General features: G+C 37.0%; 1 protein-coding gene across 6 annotated transcripts in view; it reads left to right on the top strand.

Annotated features, from left to right (window-relative positions):
- The window catches only part of LOC135785858 (phospholipid-transporting ATPase IH-like), an 81050-nt gene extending 77787 nt beyond the window's left edge, over positions 1 to 3263 (top strand). For 3 of the 6 annotated variants that reach the window (XM_065295456.2, XM_065295455.2, XM_065295454.2), the window contains one exon: positions 672 to 801. Coding sequence is in view for 2 of the 6 variants with exons in the window: in XM_065295452.2 (XP_065151524.1) it covers positions 672 to 944 (273 nt within the window). In the remaining 4 variants the exon portion in view is untranslated. Of the gene's footprint in view, positions 1 to 671 lie in introns of all 6 variants that reach the window. The other 3 variants (XM_065295452.2, XM_065295451.2, XM_065295453.2) reach the window with 2 other exon arrangements.
- Positions 3264 to 19577: the final 16314 nt, after the last annotated feature.

The following is a 19577-nucleotide window of genomic DNA, read 5'->3' as shown; positions in this document are numbered from 1 at the left end:
TGGCTTTCCCACATATTCTTTTGCAAATGCATGTGATGTAATTGTGTATTAAGCTTTGTTTTTGTTTGCATTGCTTCTTGCTGGGACTTCTGCAAATGTGTCTTTTTGGTTGCATTTGTAACGCCTGTTCTTACACTGCAAAAAATTTCTTTCTTACTTAGCATTTTTGTCTTGTTTTCAGTGGAAATATAAAAAAAATTTAAATTAAGATGCATTTTCGTGTTTAGCAAGAAATTTTTAGACAAAAAAAATCAAATTTTTGTAAATATGTTCTTAAAACAAGCAAATAAATCTGCCAACGGGGTAAGACATTTTTTTTTATTTAATTTAATTTAATTTAATTTAATTTAATTTAATTTAATTTAATTTAATTTAATTTAATTTAATTTAATTTAATTTAATTTAATTTAATTTAATTTAATTTAATTTAATTTAATTTAATTTAATTTAATCTTGTTTTAAGCACATATTTACTTAAATGTGATATTTTTTGTCTAAAAATTTGATAATTTTTCTTAGGTCTTTTTGCTTATCAAGAAAATGCATCTTGATTTTGAATTTTTAGATATTTGAACTTAAAAGAAGACAAAAATACTAAGTAAGAAAGTAATTTTTTGCAGTGTACATGCATATATAACGGTGTCCTAATGTATTTAATTTTCTTTCTCCAGAACGCAGATAAGCTCTACAAGGGTCACCTGTCAGAGTTCAGCCCCCTCTCCTCCCTCCATGGCCCACCTGTGCAGAAACACATCAGGCGTGGCAATGAGAACCGCGCCCACGGCAGGTCTGACACCTCCCCTCCCAAAAAACTCATGTGTACCTACTGGGGGGGCAGGCGTGACTACTGCACCTTCAGCTCTTTCCTCCAAATAGGAGAAAACCCGAGATTGTCCGGGGCAGCTTACGCCTACAGTGCACCAGGGCCTGAGACCTCCGTATGATGATGTCTCTTAAAGAATCAAAACAAACGTTTGGCATAGTGTAGCGCTTTGATCCGTTTTGGCCTAGACCACCTAGAACAATCTTGACCTGTACCATGGTTTTATGCATATAACAAAAGCATTGAAACACTCCCTGTACATTGATGCAACACATAGCGATGCCACGTGTTCATTTGGGGGCTGGAGGACAGCCAATCAGAATCGGCTGCACCATCTGTGAATGTGGCGTACTGTGCTAAGCAGCCTCGGGACTTACTTACCTTGTTTATTTATTTAGAGTGCCTGTATGTTGGAACGTGTGTACCCTTTATTGTGGCTTGTGTGTTTGCTTGCACCCTCGTAATCCTTTGTGTAAGAAAAAAATACTACGCAGCTAGTAGCATAGCCCACCCCCTCTCAAACCCACCAAATTTCCATCACAGAATATTAATATGTGGATGACAGTTAAAATGGCCTTGGATGCTTTTAAAACTGACTGTCCTGTTTTTGTTTTTTTCTTTGTTGTCACCCCACCCCTTTTTCTGCTTCTCTTTTCTCGTCTCACTTTTTATATAGAACAAACTGGTGTTGCTTTTGCGCAAACTTGTTGTCGAGGAACACTCCGTAACCTGCAGTTAACTTTGCATTGTAAGTGGCTGAATTTGGGCCTTTCTGACGCTACGCTGTACTAGACGTAGATGTGTGATGCCTTTGTTTGACTAACTACAAGACAAACTGTTATTGGACTGTGAAAGCTGATCGTAACTTTTTTAAGAAGTGGTGATTTCATCAGCCTGATCTCACGAGAATTCGTACTTATTGTACGAGTTGGCTAGTTCATACGAATTCGTATTGGTAATCGTGCAAAAACTTACTATTATTAATAAAATAAAAAAATTAACAAAACCCCACCCCTAACGTCACGGGGCAAATGCAAATCGTACGAATTTAATACGAATGTGGTCGTACAAATTAATTACGAATTAGCCACCTTATAAAATACGTACGAATTGCCATTTGGATTTCATATTAATTCGTACAATATGAGATTCATCAAAAAGTAACGTGTGTGCCAACGTCAGTGGCGCAAAAGGAGATCGTACTAAAACGTACAAATGAGGTCATACGAAATTGCCAGTTCGTATAATAGTTACGTATAAACTGTATAAACGGTCACATTCATTTACGCTATAACTTATGATATATGTAATTATGGAAATTCCACATTGTGACACTTTTTACCGTTCCAAAGGTGAAACGGTTGAAACGACTGACTTGTTGTCATGACAACCAGTCACTACGTCCTTGCTGCTCAAAGATTTGCTTTAGTTTTTTAGTGTAGAACCAGAAACAGGATATGGTAACATACAGTACAGTACAGTACGGTAGCTAGCTAAGCGTAACTGTTCTGCCTTAATGCTACAATGTCTCCCATCCTTTACGCCACACTTTGGAACCAAAGGTTGTAATTTAAGTCAGATACGAAAAGTATGATATTGTGCGTTTGTTGCCTTATGCTGAAATATGGAAAAAGTGTTCAACAGCATTCGGAGACGTATCCCACCACACTGCCTTAAGTTGACGTTGCACCAGCTGAAATTATAAACGGTTAAATGTATAGTAGTATTTAACGTCTTCCGGCTTTATCAGTGCCGGCAGCACAGCCCAGGGCTCCTGAAAAAGTTGCACAAATAGGACGGCAAAGAAATTTTAACTTCATTGCCTTCGTGTGCTCGGTAAAATACAAATAGTCGTGTCAGTTTGACTGTTCCCAAAGAACGTTGCCTGTATTAATGTTATTCTCGGAGCCCTGTGCTGGGTTGTTCGTATCATTTCTTTCAGCACATTATTAATTCATCATCATCTGATGCAGTCAGATGCAATTAGCCCGGGCTACTGTTCACAAACAACTCATTAAACTAACAGCCTCAGCAAGGTCAGTATCACAGATGGCCTGTCTTAACTGTCCCCAGCACTTTGTTTGGAGAAACGCCTCCTTTTTTTACTGTTTAAGATCCAGAGGATACAACGTGCCTCATACCCGATGACCTGTTCATTTAAAAAATGATGTCAAAGAGATGCTGTTTGATTCAGATCCATCTCGGTTCTGTAAAAGAATTCGGATTCAAAGCCAGACTGGAAACCATTCACTGTAAATGACATGGACCTGAATTGAACTAAAAGCGTATTTGCTCATCAAAACCATCTAAAAACTAAATACTTGGCGTTTTGAGTCTGTTTAAAGGGACGCTCTACCAAAATATGCTCATTTTCCAGCTCCCTAGAATTAAACATTTGAGTTTTACTGTTTTGGAATCCATTCAGCTGATCTCCGGGTCTGACGCTAGCACTTTTAGCATAGCTTAGCATAATCCATTGAATCTGATTAGACCATTAGCATTGCGCAAAAAAATAACCAAAGAGTTTTGATATTTTTCCTATTTAAAACTTGACTCTTCTGTAGTTACATTGTTTACTGAGACCGACGGCAAATTAAAAGTTGCGATTTTCTAGGCAGATATGGCTACGAACTGTACGCTCATTCTGGCGTAATAATCAAGGACTTTGCTGCCGTAACATGACTGCAGGCGGCGCAATGATATTACGCAGCAGCCAAAAATAGTCCCCTTAGTATCTTTTAATAGCAGGGGACTATTTTCGGGCACTGCGTAATATCATTGTGCCTCCTGCAGCCATGTTATGGCAGCAAAGTCCTTGATAATTACGCCAGAATGAGAGTATAGTTCCTAGCCATATCTGCCAAAAAAAATCACAACTTTTAATTTTCTGTCTGTCTTAGTACACAATGTAACTACAGAAGAGTCAAGTTTTAAATAGGAAAATATTGAAACTCTTTGTTTTTTAGTGCGATGCTAATGGTCTAATCAGATTAAATGGATTATGCTAAGCTATGCTAAAAGTGGTACTGCCAAACCCGGAGATCAGCTAAATGGATTCCAAACGGTAAAAATCAAATGTTTAACTCTAGGGAAGCTGAAAAATTAGCATATTTTCAAAAAAGTAGAGTGTCTCTTTAAATGACGATAGCAAAGTTTTTGTCAAGCCCTCAAACTTTAAACTTTGCTGTGGTTTGGGGATAACATATGTTTCTATAAGAACAAAACATTCTAGAACAGTACTACCGACAGACTCGAAACACCAAATATTTAGACTCAGCCCATCAAAACCACTCAGGAGTTTGTCTGCATGACTCTTTCGCTGCTGTGTTTCACATTCCATGCCTGTTTTTTCTTTGTTTTTTGCTCACAATCACACTGGAATGTAGGTTCGGTTTTCCCAGAGATGTTTCATTTCATCTTTTCATCTCCACCTTTTTCCTCGGATGTGCTTCCTTCACTCAATCCATCTTTTGGTTTTCACGTGACCAGTCGCCCCTTTACCATTTTAACCATCATCCATGGCAGGTTAGAGTCACAATGAGAGAAAGAGAGAGGAAGTAGGTGATGTCAAAGACTATCAAGACTACTGTTTTGATAGGTACTTCCTCCACTTGGTAGGTGCCTTCTGGTGCTTTGTGTAACCTCAATGTTCATGCATTCCAGCGATGCATTGAATTTTGGGAAACTTCTGCATGTGCATACATACTAAAGAATGACTTTATAGGTATAGTTACTTTATCGAAGCGTGTACTTGAGTTAATAGGGTTTGATTTTGATGTGTGTAGTGAGAGAAGTATGTCACTTTTCATGCAAAGATTATATATAATGAAAAATTATATTGATGAGTATATAATGTATTGATGAGTGTACCGTAGCTTGTTTACAAGGCAGAGGTGGATAAATGAAGGACGTAATGGGGTAACATTTCGACTGAATTTCTTAACACCTGGTCCGAGGGTATTATTTTGCTCATACGAATGTAAAATCTGTCTGTTCAAACTCATGAAATCACTGTTGTCAAGGTCTAAAATGTGCATGTCCTGTGTGATGTAATGGACCAACCACTGAGCTTTATTAAGCGACTTATTTTCATTTATAAGTCCAGTTCATGTGATACAAAGTACTAATCGGTGCTGGCAAAATAAGAATGTGCTTGTACGTAGATTTAACCATGTTATGTTGTTTAGGTAGCTTAGAATAATATATGCATTCATTTTAATCTGTGCTCGATGTATTTATATTTTTTGTTTTACTGTATTTCACCATCACTGTTGCTCAGCCGTTCTGTGGCGTACCGAATGTAACAAAAAACAAAAAGCCACACGTGCACTATACAAAACTGCGTAGCATTCATTGGGAAGCCACGAACGACAACTAAAAACCATCGCTGGTGGTTTGAGAACAAACGTCCCATTCACAAATGCTTTTTAATTTTCGCATTTCTGACAAACGGTTACTTTGAATCAAAACTATTTTTTGTAACGTAGGAATTATTTGAACGCTGGCTGCCTCAGGGGTGCGTTCAGAAACACTGTATCTTAACGGCTGTATGAAATAGGTATTTTGTATATCTTGTGAAAATGTCTTTTTTGCTACTTTTGTATCTACTGTAGAGATGAACTGAACTACTTACTGTTACAGAATCAGAATGTTACTCTTCAGTTTTAACCAAATGGACGAGGCATCCACTTAAAGGTCAAAGGAAAGAGCTTTAATGGTTTATTTTGTTTGTTTGTTTGGGTGGTTTGGAGTATGTTTGGGGTAGTTTTTTTTTTTAAGATGATATGCATGGTTGTAACTCATACCGACACTGGAAAGACAAATAAAAGAAGTCTTTTGTTTTAAAACAAGGTGTGACCAAATATTGGGTTAAGACGTCTACTGCGGCTTTATGGCCAATAGTTGAGCTTTAATCTGTGCCAGCCTATTTAGATTAACAGAATATCTAGAGCTTTTTGTCGTTTCATCTGCACAAAGTGTGACGTATGTTGCTCATAAATGTATTATATATATATAAATGCATACTAATGTACACTTTAAAGGATATATGTAGTAATATTCATGTACAGTTTGGCCTCTTTTTGTATAAAGTTTTTAAAAGGTTGATATCTGTAGATATGTGGATTTTTGCCAGGTTTTCGGGTAGCTATTAACAGCAACAAATCGTGCATTTGCTTGTAATAAAGAAATGTTCATGTTTTCGAAAGCCTCGTGCCTTTTTCGCTTTCCTTATGGCATGAATAAATGTGATCAGTATCACTGGGAAAATGTTGCACTAGAGAAACAAGTAGTGTACCCAAGAATAATGAAGACAAGCCCAGTACACAAGCAGTGTAGTTGTGTATTATGACCAAAAGGTGGCAGCAAACTTAAACATTGAGCAACATTAACAAACCATAGTTTATGCTGGAATTATGAAAAAGTTATTTATACGTTTATGTTTCTCACCTTACAAACCTTTGTGTTCACATGTCTGTTTAAAGCATTATATTCATCCAGAGTAGAGATCTTCAACATTTTTCAGGCCAAGGACCTCTTGATGGATAGAAAGGAGTAGCAGGGACCTTCTGGTCATCTTAAGTTTTACTCTATATTGTTGGCCTATTAATGCCCCCCCAAAAAATATATATATATATATATTTTAATATTTTTATTCAAACAATATTTGGAAAACCCCCAGTAATGACATTACAGACCCCGTTACAGACCTATGATCTCTAGAGAGATATGCAAATATGCTTTAAGTTTCTGCTGTACTTTATTTATCCGTCCTTCGGATGAGACGTTAAACCGAAGTCCTGACTCTCTGTGGTCATTAAAAATCCCAGGATGTCGTTCGAAAAGAGTAGGGGTGTGCCCCGGCATCCTGGCCAAACTTGCCCATTGACCTTCTAATCATCCCTCATACTAATTGGCTATATCACTCTATCTCCTCTCCACTAATAAGCTGGTGTGTGGTGGGCGTTCTGGCGCAATATGGCTGCCGTCGCAACATCCAGGTGGATGCTGCACATTGGTGGTGGTTGAGGAGATTCCCCCGTTCATATGTAAAGCGCTTTGAGTACTGAGAAAAGCGCTATATAAATGTAAGGAATTATTTATAATTTTTTATTTTATTATTTGTATTTATTGTATTTATATTTTGTCATTTTGGGCTGACATGACAAAATAACTATAATAATAGTTTAGTATTAAAATGCACATTTACCTTTGTTTAACTCCAAACATTTTCTTAAACTAAAATATTTATCATTTTCTATCTTAATTTGAAATTTAATTTTCAAATGTAATATTTAATTACATATCCTTAGACCAGTGATTTTCAAACTTTTCAGCATGTGCCCCCATTAAAAATATATGTCCTTAAACAGTCTCAAACTTAGTTAAATTTAACCCAAAATAAAATATTACACAATGTAATGCTGTTGGTTGGTAGTTTTATTTTTCTCATGTGTGATTACACAGAATTTATCATTAATTAATATATTTTATAAAATGCCATCAAACTGGGCCCCCAGCATCATCTTGGGCCCCCCCAATGTGGGGGGCTCTAGATGATGCCATTTTTTCGCGGTTTTAAAACGTAATATTTTAATTAAACATAACATATAAAATTATACCTAGTGCTGTTGGTTAGTTGGCTTATTGTTGTTTAGGTTTAATTACACAGAATTCATGATAAATGAATGTATTTTATAAAATGTCATAAAACTGCCCCGGCCCCCAGTTTGAAAACCACTGCCTTAGACCAACGAACCTAAAGTAGAAACCAGAGGAAAAAGCTAAACTGTGTACATGTCTAGGTAAAATCAGTTTTAATTGTCATAACAAATCCTATAAAGATGACCCATTTACATTTATTTACTGTCACTTTCTAGAGACAGTTTGCTGTATGTGAACTTTATTACAGGCCATAAATTTAAGATCCACTCATGGAGACAATAATCTTTAACCCAAATAATATTATAATGATCATTTAATTTAAACCTAAATAAATGTTGTCTTTCATTAGGGGGCGTTAACATTATGAACATTGGTCATTATGACCTAATTAAAGTATGATTTTGGACTAATCATTTTGGAATATCTGGAATATATTTGACACTTGACCACAAAATAAGGGTCATTTTTTAAATTGAAATACATACATTATCTGAAAGTTGAATAAATATTAGACAATACTTGGAATACTTTTCCCGTATTTTCTGCTTGTATTCTAATAAAGAGACTGAGAATTAATTCACTATACAATTTCAAAAACAACAAATCCAATGGTAGCATGATGGCATAAGACTTTTTTTACAGTACTGTATGTTTTATGATAATACAGAATTGTCCTTGCAGATGACAGTAGACGCATATCTACTGATGCATATTATTTGCACTGCATCGCCGTGATACAGCTGATATACGAGTTGCATTACAATATAGGGATTAAAAAACACATAGTCAATACTTTGAAAAACTGGAATATGGGGGTGCAAAAAATCTAAATACGGAGAAAATCACCTTTAAAGTTGTCCAAATGAAGTCCTTCAGCAACTGCATCCACTCACAAAAATTGATTAAAAATAATGATTTTTGGCATAAAAGAACAATTGATAATTTTGACCCATACAATATGTTTTTGGCTTTTGCTACAAATATACCCATGCTACGTACAACTGGTTATGTGGTCCAGGGCCACATATTACAATGTATTAACCTCTAAGTCATAATGATACTGGCTGAAGATGAGGTGGTATTAAAGGGGCAATTTCACAAGACTTTTTTGAGATGTCAAATAAATCTTTGGTGTCCCCAAAGCACATAAGTGAAGTTTTAGCTCAAAATACCATATAGATAATTTATTATAACATGTTACAATTGGAACTTTGTAGGTGTGAGCAAGAATGTGCCGTTATGGGTGTGTCCTTTACAATGCAAATGAGCTGATTTCTGCACTAAATGGCAGTGCCGTGGTTGGATAGTGCAGATTAAGGGGCGGTATTATCCCCTTCTGACATCACAAGGGGAGCCAAATTTCCATGACCTATTTTTCACATGCTTAGAGAATGGTTTACCAAAACTAAGTTACTGGGTTGATCCTTTTCTAGGTTGATAAAACACTGGGGACCCACACTGAGCACATAAACATGGAAAAGTCAGATTTTTATGATATTTCCCCTTTAATATTATAATTGATTGTTGTTAGTGGCTGCACATTGTGTAATAACGTTATAATCCAGTGACCACATCATTAAATTTAGATGTTTAATGGAGGGTACGTTTGTGGTATGTGTGTGTTGACTTGTGAAATCTCCATTAGATCTAAAATTGCTGTTATTTGCTAAGACATTTTATGAGTCATTTAACTTTAGCGCTCTCTCTCTCTCTCTCTCTCTCTCTCTCCCTCTCTCTCTCTCTCTCTCTCTCTCTCTCTCTCTCTCTCTCTCTCTCTCTCTCTCTCTCTCTCTCTCTCTCTCTCTCTCTCTCTCTCACACACACACACACACACACACACTCACCCTCTCACAGATGCCAAAAGGGGCTGCTGAAGACCAATTACTCTTTATTTACAATTTATTTACAATGATACACAGTGGCCTGTAAAATATAAGACTGTAGGAATTTTGCAAAATGATAATGTTCATGCACACTAATACAGTGCTGGGTTGCAAATCCAAATATTGGTTTAAATTAACCTAGAAAATGTCCATATTTGACGCAAACCAATTCAATTTATCCATATTTTACCAAACCACAAGATGAAACAGCCTAGCATCTTGTAAATAAAATTAATAGCAATATTATCACTTTATGAACATATTTATAAATGCCCTCTGTACATTTCTACATTAACAATCATTTAAATTCAAAGGCTGTGTAAGTTTTCTCTTTACCCAATTAAAAATGTCAAGTTAAATGCAACGGGCTCATTCTGCTGAGCCCCCTTCACCTCTACATCTCCTTGGCAGAATGCATGTCAAACCAAAGAGAAGATTGTGACCTTGCCATCACAATGAAACCTCGCCAGTGCCTCCAGTACTGACCCTGAGCGATGAATGAAAGAGCAAGTGGGCTGAAAACAGTCCCCTCTTAACCTTGTGTTAAAACAAATTGCAGTGAAATTTCTGTTGATTGTGTTTTTTAGGCTTTTAGTTCAGTAATGCGGTGGAGATAAGTTGAAGAAGCCCCCTGGTCGTTGTTGAAAGATTAAAACAACTACACAAACTACACTGTCATTTTTTTGCTCCCTTAAATTTTTAACTAACATTTAATGTGTTGTCCTTAACTAGACTATATTGGAACAACACACTTTGTGTTGTTTTAACACATCTAGTATTGTCCTTTTACTTATTTTTACATAAAATCAATACAAAATGACACATAATGTGTTAAATAAGATAACACAAAACAATGTGTAAAAATGTAAAAAAAAAAAATTATTTACAATTCATTTTAACTTAAATTTTTAGGTTTTACAATAACTCATCAACATACAGCAAGTTACGAAATTTGCATATTATATAAATATAATAACAGTGAAATAATTATAACTTTTAAAGGGAAACATTTAAAAATACATGGTAAGACCTAAAATATTTAAGCTTTGTCAACTTTTTACTTAGAAAGTGAGAAAATTTAGTCTGTAAAAAAATTGGTTACCAAATGAAGTAATTTGATATTAATCCAACTTTTCACAGTGTGCTACCCATAACATTTTGTTGTTATCTGATGTCATTTTTTTTACCAGAGTTCAGTTTATCACCCCCTAAACTCACCAATAACCTTTGTCTAAAATGCAAATCCATCATCTGATGTCTTGAAGGCCTTTGTGTGCCCTGGGCTAAAGCATCACGTGTTTCTCCTATGATGAAGAGAGCAGGGGCAAGACATGCATGTTTTATGCTAAATGATATCAGAGGATTAAACAGACATCACTTTCAAAAGCAAGGGCGGATCAGGTTGAAAGGCATTTTGATTTGAAAGCCACTATTTGCATGAATAGACATTAGGAGATTGAAAATCAAAAGCGCAATATGCTTTATTATTTCGATTATATTAAAGAGCCAAAACACGTAAGTGGTTTTAAAGGCCAATATAGAAAATTAAATCCAGTAGGGGGACAATACAAATTAAAATCGAGTTTCTAACTTAAACAAAACATTTTCGATTTTTAAATAAGGTAAGTATTTTATTTTACTCCTTAAAAGTGCATTTATTGACAAAAGTAAGTTGTAAATAAACATTTAATTTTTGAGTATATTTAAAAATTTGATCTTTATCTTTTAGTATAAGCTACATTTATCTGGGAAAGCTAGAGTAGCCCATCCTGCAATAGCCTATATCAGTGGTTTTCAAACTGAGGGCCGGGTACCCCAGGGGGGCCGCGAAATGGTGCCAGGGGGGCCCAGTTTTATGACATTTTATGAAATACATTAATTTATCATGAACTCTGTGTAATTAAACCTAAAAAAAATAAGGCTACTAACCAAAAGCACTACTTTTTTCTATAATTTTTTTTTTATTAAAATGTTGAGTTTTAGGACGTTTTTTTTGTCACAAATTTTCTTTGGGGGGCCGCAAAGCCACACGCTGAAAAAGTTTGGGAACCACTAGCCTATATAACACACAAAACAACCCGTATTATTCTTACAAATGAGTAAATATACACAGTGAACAGTCTCTCTCTCTCTCTCTCTCTCTCTCTCTCTTTCTCTCTCTGTTCAACGCTTCAAAGCAGTTGTTTTAATGTATTGCCAGAGGAGGGCGCTGTTCTACTGACAACCATAATAGACTCCAGCTTGAAAGTAAAAGACAAGAAACCTATTTATTTGTTGTTTGTAAACTAGTATGTATTGATTATAAACACATTGTTGGCGTATATTTAACACATTACGTGTTTTTTGTGTTAAAATTAATTAAAGGGACAGCACAAGTTGCGTTAAAGGTAATACAATGTTGTTATAATTATAACACAGATACGCTGTGTAGGGGCAACGCATTTAATGCCTTGTTTTTTTAAAATAACACCGATTGTGTTGTTTTTAACACAACCGTCTGTAGAATTTGTGTTGGAAAATCATTATTTTACGAGTAGCCTACTTGCTTAGAAGTGATGATAGTAAAAAACTAAACCTTTTTATAATTACATACAATGTAATTCAATTCAAGATTTTTTTCTACAGCTTTTTTTCACACATTACACTGCTGCAAAGCAGCTTTACTTTATACATAAGGAAAAACTAAATTTATGAAAATATATACATTATATTTTTACATTTTTCATAAAATTTACGTTATCCATATAATTGTGAAAACAATTGTCTGTAAGATGCCATTATATTAGTGTTATTTAAGCAAGTATGTGTATCAAAATTGTTATAAAATGTATACACTGTAAAAAAATTCTGTAGAAATTACAGTATTACTGGGTATTACTTGCAACTAGCTGCCAGTAACTTACTGTAGATTTTACATTGATGTTATTTACTGGCAACAGTTTGTTCAAAATTAAATGAACATGAAACATTTTTAGTCTTTATCTTTTACAGTAAGTTACTGGCAACCAGCTGCATAATTACAGCAATTTTTTTACAGTGGAGGTTATTCTTATACTAACTGTACAAATAATTGTCTGTGGGTTTGTAATTGTACCGTAAATTCAATAAATGTATTTCTTAGAACGGATGTGTTAAAAACAACACATCATTGTTCCAGAATCCACCCATCTCTGTGTTATTATTAAAACAACACATTTTGTGTTAGTTTTAACACAACTTGTGTTTTATTTTATTTGATTGATTTTATTATACACAAAATCATCAGAAAATGACACATAATGTGTTAAAATTACACATGATGTGTTAAAAGCTTAACACAAAAAGATGTTTTAAAGATTAACACATTCTTTATAGGAGTGCAATAACAAACTGGGTTTTCCCTTTAAGACAAAAAACCAACCATCATGTCTGAACATACAGTACTGTGCAAAAATCCATCCACCATCACCAGCTTTGTTGTTTTAGCAAAGTTTTAATGTCCATCCATATATATTTATTTTTCTTCAGGCATCAGTCATTAAATACTTCACACTTCAGCTTATATTTTTATACAGTTTTTAATACTACATACACATTTCCTGTATTTTCTGGTTGTATTCTAATAAAGAGTTAATTAATTATATATGATCACTATACAATTGCAAAAACAACAAATCTAATGGTAGCATGGTGGCCTAAGACTTTTGCACAGAATGTTTTATGATAATACAGAATTGTCCTTGCAGATGACAGTAGATGCATATCTACTGACTCATAATATTTTTTATAGATTAACGAGATGTATGACAATAGGGATTACAAAACACACAGTCAAATGTAATCTTTATTAAAAGGGGGAACATTCAGTATAGTAGCTAATAAAAAGCAACTTACTAATTAAGAAATTAAGTCATAATGTGCATGTAATTTTTCCATTCAAGCCCATATCAAAATTCTAGTTGTGTTTGTTGTGCGTATTAACCCGTCCACTAATTACAGATAAAACCAAAAGCCTTCCCAAATGTCACACCTTCGATTTTACGCATACCAATGTAATATGACTTAAACAACGTCCAATTGAAATTCATTAATAACGATGAATTTGTACAAGTAATTACCATCTCTGATAACAAACACTGGAACAATACGCTAATCAGCGACCCGGTTTGAATTTGGCTACCCACAGTTCACTGCGGCGGGTTCTCAGCAGGCCTGCTGGGCCGTGCGTGGCTATGGAAACAGGACGCGCCTAATTACACGGTAAAATCTTTCACCCGCCCGAACGGAACGAGTCATTGTACAGTGTCGCTTTCTTTTCTTCCCCTCCGTCTTTCAACACGGGGCTAGATTGGCGCTGGCCCCGGGGTTTGTGGGAACCAGGAGAGCCCTTTCACGCAAGCCCTCCTCAGGTCGACATTATTACACGGCCAATTAAGTCAGTTCAGCGGGCTCGAACCTGGGCAGAACAGCAGAGCTGATTGTTTTCCACCCATACCCCTCCCCAAACTACGCTTGCATTTACCTACCCCGACCGACCTTGTTGGTTTCTGCCACGCACATTAAAATCAACTAATTTGCTCGACTCAAATATGAAACGCTACTTGTTTGTTTGGAAGGCATTATTGCTGGTCAAATAATGGCTTGGATTACAAACAAGCCTGAGGCGAGCAGCCGAAAACAGGTGACTTGTTGGTTTTGGAAGGAAAACAAACATACGATGGAGACTCAGGTTCGAGGCAGCTGTGGATCCTGCACGCTCAGCTGGTGTCACACAAAGAAACAGGTGACGGGGTAGGGATGTTTGCCCTGCGAGGGTGCGCCGCGTGCCTCTTTCCCTGGAACGAGCTTGCTCGGTAAACCTGCACCTGGCCTGGTGGTCTTGGCAACATCTGACAACCTCCAGCAGATGTTCGGCCCTCTTTTGTCGACTCCGCAGGACAAAACTGCCGTGAGTGTTGCTCCTTCCCACACTTACAGAGAGATCGAGAGGCTCTGGGAGTGAAGATGGGTAATTGTTCATTAGCAAATTTTAATTAGCAGGTGCTCGGGGTCCCGTCTGAAAGAGTGTAAACAGGGTGACACTCACAACTCCGCAGAGAAAATGTTATTACTCTTTCATAGCTCAGGAAATTCTCAGTTGGTTTCAAGTATCAACTTGGTTGTAGTTTTTGGAGACATAGAAACAAATAAAACATTTTTTTGTTAAAATAACTACATTAAGGCAGTGTTTCTTAACTCCAGTCCTCCCGATCCCCCCCACCCACCCCCCTAGTGCGTTTTTGCTTTCATATATCCACAAGTTTCCTGCGTCAAAAATAGGTGCGTCTTCCAGTTTGAAGTAAACAAGCTGGACGCATAGTGGCACGTGACACTCATTCATTCATTCATTAGTTGACAGTCACTAAAGATATATCGATCCAATCGCTAACGTCTAATGATGTGGGAACACAACCTCATCGAAATAAAAAAGTGTATAATAACAGTACCCTCCGCAGTAGATTGTTGGGTATGGGTTATCCTGTGTTGGCTTCTTATCCACGAAGTGAAACGAGCACACAAACAAGTGTTTTGGGGGTGTTTTTAAGTTTTAGTTCTTCGGCCATATTCTTTTTGATTCGTTGTATTTGGGAGGTAATGGAAATTGTACAGCAGGAACACTTCGATTTAGTTTTAGGCTTATGTTCATAACACGTTTAAGCCACTGACTTAGGTTATTCCGGTTATATGTACACCCACGAATAGCACATGTTGTCCCTGAGCTCCGTAACGACATCTCTCATAAAGGTTTGCGACATTAAATAGTAAAAACAGTGTGCTATACACCACACAAAATACCATTGATATACTAATTCCGCTGCCTCACCGGAAGTTTCACCCACTTTCTTTTTTACAGTAACGCCCCCCGGAAACTTGTGGATAAAAAACGCCCAATTTAGCAGAGTGTGGCTAGAAGGGATACAGCTACAGTCAAAATCTCTTGAAATCTTGCCGTATGAGCTGTGTTTTCTTCCTAATCCTACCTTCAAACCTAACTTTACACCCAACATCTCGCGAGATTTGGCCGTAGCTGTATACCATCTAGCCAGAAGCATTGCTTTCATCCTAATCCTACCCTCCCCACCTAACCCTAAACCCAACATCTCGCGAGATTTGACCGTAGCTGTATCTCATCTAGCCACAAACCAATTTATCCCTCTTCTGTAGACCGTTTCAGCAGTAACAACATAAACAAAGGGCTTTCGTGGAACAAATGTAACTTTCGGTAAAGTCTGCAAAAGAATCAATAACAACAAAGTCCTTTTAGAGTTTATTTCTGATAACAAGCTAACGAGCTAACGTTACTGTGTGAAATGTGTACTATATAATGTATACAATGTTAACTACAGATCATCTGCCAAACCTCTCTTCAAATAGCGGTGATCCATGATCTTAGTTTCCCCTCGTCCTTAGGAAGCCAAAACATTTGTTATTTTCTATGAGGTATTTGTTCAGTTAGGCCACTATATTCAGACCATTAAGAACGACAACGTATCGTCTATAATGTTATGCTGTGTACACACCAAACGTGAAGCATCGCGTTCCTCGCTCTAGATTACTCGCAGGATTTAACTTTGTCACGCAAATTTTTCGCCAGAGTGGAATATTTTCAACTTGCGCGAAGACGCGTTTGAGCCGAATACTGCGTGTTTTCTCGGCAATGGAGCCGTCCGATTTGTGTCTTTTACATCGCCCTGTGTCAGTTTGCCTCTATTCGCGTCATTGCATTGACTTTGCATGTAATACACTCGCATAAATTGTTGAATTTGCATTTGGTGGATATGTCCCATTAGACGATTTCATTGCACGTGCGTTGTCGCTTTTACGCGTCTGGGTGGAACTTAACTTCTCTGTTTAATGGTCTGATTAGTGGCTTAACTTAACTCTGGAACAAATACCTTATCAAAAATAACAAATGTTATGGTTTCGTAAAGATGAGGGGAGACGACGATCTTGGATCACCTCTATTTGAAGCGAGGTTTGGCTACTCTAAAAGGACTCTGTTGTTATTGATTCTTGCGGAGGTTACGTTTGTTCCACAAAAGCCGTTTGTTTATGTTGTTACTGCTGACCGAAGTCTTCTATAAAATGCTTGCTCGAACCATCAGCGTGTGACATTGCGTTACCACGAGAGCGCTTTCAAAGCATACAAAGTCCTCTACTCTCAAATCTCTTTCATGTGAGTGTGTTGTCACACGTCAACCGGTCTGCGGAGCGCCACTGAATAATTTCGTGACCTTAAAAAAAAAACACAAATCAGCTGATAAGTTTAAGGAATGTGGTGTTTGATATAGGGAGATATTTGGAGAGAAACACTGCATTAAGGTTACGGAGCTGTAAGATTAATGTAGTTTATATGGGTAAAATATTTGGGACAATTTAATAAAAAAATGTGTTTACTGTACATTAAAATCTTTCATAATATATGACATCTCATCTGAATGGCTAATGGGGACATTTGTGAGTTTTCTGTATCCTTTCATCAGGAAAAATATATATAAAAGGCAGGAGATTTAATAAAAAGACAGATAAATAATAGATGTTAGAGATGTCTATCTATTCTCATCTATTATTTTTCCTTCTTGCAGGTGCTCATAACTGTGATGCTCCATATTGATTAACTTAAGAAACAGAGAAACATTCATAGTAAAAAATAAAATAATGATCAATTACACTTGCACCGGTTTACACTTTTGCAAACACCGGTTGCATGAACAACTTTGACAATAGAGATGACAGTGAGCATGATCCAAGTAAACTTGTGTTCTTGTCTTTTAACCTTGCAAATTCTGCAGTTTTTTTTTGACAAAAGGCCCCGAGGACGTCTTCTTAATCAAAGGCATTTTTCCTGCAAGATTCTACTAGGCACAAAATAGGTAACACTTCTTTGTTTACAAGCATCTTTGTCTCCATTCGAAAAATCAAAGCGTCTAAGATCGTACAAGGCTGAGTTGCTTCTTTATGTGAAAAGTACCATCTTGCACATATTTCTAACACAGCATACATAAAGAAATGTGCGTGAATTGACCCAATCAACTTCTTGTTCTCATTTGGAGCGTACACGTAGCCTTGAGCGGCATTCAGACCTCGATACCATACACCATTGACAAAGTTTGCTCTCATAGACAATATCGAGAATTTATGTATTTGAGCTCTCCTGACGGAGGTCACCCATAGGCCAAAGTCATTAGGACACAAACTCTCCTTTATCTTTCAGATGTCTTTATTGATCTGCGATCTCACTGTAGTGCATAATAAGACAGAACTTTTCCGAAGGTCCTGAGGGAGGCTTTTGTATCGCGGTCCAGCACGACATTCAGTATTGGTTTAGGTTATCACGGTAGGGTTTTTACTGAAAACCAGTGCACTTTCTTTATATTGAATTATTATATTATTTTTATTCAGTTCTCTCTGTTTTCCAGGAAAACTTGGATTAAATGACCATACAGCCTTTGCTTTTGGATGACAATCACCCTGGTTCCTCAGCAGCAGAGATCATAACTGATGAAGCTTCGCTCAGTCACCTGATCTGAGATGAATGTTACGCTTTGGCTGTGTGACAGAAAGGAAGAAAGGGGCACTCAAGCTGGAGGTAGTGAATAAACAGAACAATACAGACCAAATTGAAACCTTTTACTTTGACTGATATACACTCACGAAATACAAAACTGGTTATGCACATATGGAACACCTAGATGGTTAATTTGTAGAGAGAAAAGTATTTACAGAACAGTATATGTTTGGCTATTTTCAAATTATTGGCCAATAGCTGTGCCGGCTTATCAGATCAAAAAATCTGCTCATAACCTTGTTGATACACAATAGACTTTTTTGTTTTCTTGTTTTGGTGTGAATTTCTAAAATGCACTCTGAAACTTTTGTCTCTCTATCGCCATCTCTGTTTGAAACATAAAATTGCAGGTTGCTTTAGTTAGCCCCTGTCCAAAATTGCACCCTTAACAGTTACGGTCTTCCTAAAGAGGGACAGCATCGGGTTTGCCGTCTAATACTGCGTTCAGACCTGCCGCGGTAGAGGCGTCAAGGGCGAGTGATTTCAATGTTAAGTCATTGTGAAGATGCGTTGAGGCGCCTCTGGAGGTCTCGCGGCGCGAATCAGACGTTTAGCACGGCAGACATGATTCCGCTTGAATGAATTTAGCGTTGCCGCGGGAAACGCGAGAGTTAAAAAATTCAAACTTTGGCGGAAAAACGCACCGCATTAACCAATCACTTGATTACAGAAAGCGAGCGGAGTTGCAGAAGCCCCTCCCATGACATCGGCTTTCACGCGCGAATGAAGCGAGTCAACCCAAAATGTTCAAGCAGCAAACTAGACGCAGCAGATGCAAATTTGACGCCTCAAACACGGCTGGTGTGAACCCAAAGTAAACCTTTGGCTCTTTGATCGCCCCCTGGTGGCTGGCTGCAGTACAATCATAAACCCAACCCTCTCCATACTAACAAACGGGACTCTGCTCTAAATAAAAAATGTATTTACACTTCCAACAAAATATTCCGAAAAATTGTTTTGGTCCTTTAAAATAGTTCTTGTGCACTGATATACGTTCAATTGTCAATTTTTTGTGCTAAGTTACATTTTGATGCTATAGAAACGGGGCGTGTCGTTATGATTGGCGTTGTTGAATTGTGCGCGCAAATATTTGGGCGGAAGTTTGATACTGCGGCTCCGCCTCTGGCTCCACGGACGATTCCTTCTGCGCATGCCCTGGCTCCAAACCGATGTTTTTAGGAACATAGTAGCGACCATGGTCGGAGATTTTTGGCTTCAATTTATTACAACAGAAGGAGGTGACATCGTGTTGTCCATCTTTTTTTACTCTACACTGTCGAATTTTTGTGAACCCGTGTAGTTCATGCATGCATGTCATCCGTGACCTCTTGACGTGATGACGTATTTCGTGAGGTCGCGCTGGCTCGTCACACAGCCGGAGGAAGAAGAGAAGTTGTGATTTAAAAAGTGCATATTTTTTAATTTTCTTGCCAAAAATAACAATCGTTTCGCTAAGACCCTTATGCCTCGTTTGGGATCGTTTAGAGTCCTTTGAAACTGCAATTTTAAACTGCAGTAAAACTGTCAAGTGTTGGGGTCCATTAAAACTAGAAAAATCCTGGAATGTTTTCCTCAAAAACATAATTTCTTCTCAACTGAAAAATCAAAAGACATCAACATT

This window comes from Paramisgurnus dabryanus, chromosome 4 (assembly GCF_030506205.2).
Source record: "Paramisgurnus dabryanus chromosome 4, PD_genome_1.1, whole genome shotgun sequence".
Lineage (NCBI taxonomy): Eukaryota > Metazoa > Chordata > Actinopteri > Cypriniformes > Cobitidae > Paramisgurnus > Paramisgurnus dabryanus.
This window is presented reverse-complemented; position numbering and strand designations above follow the sequence as displayed.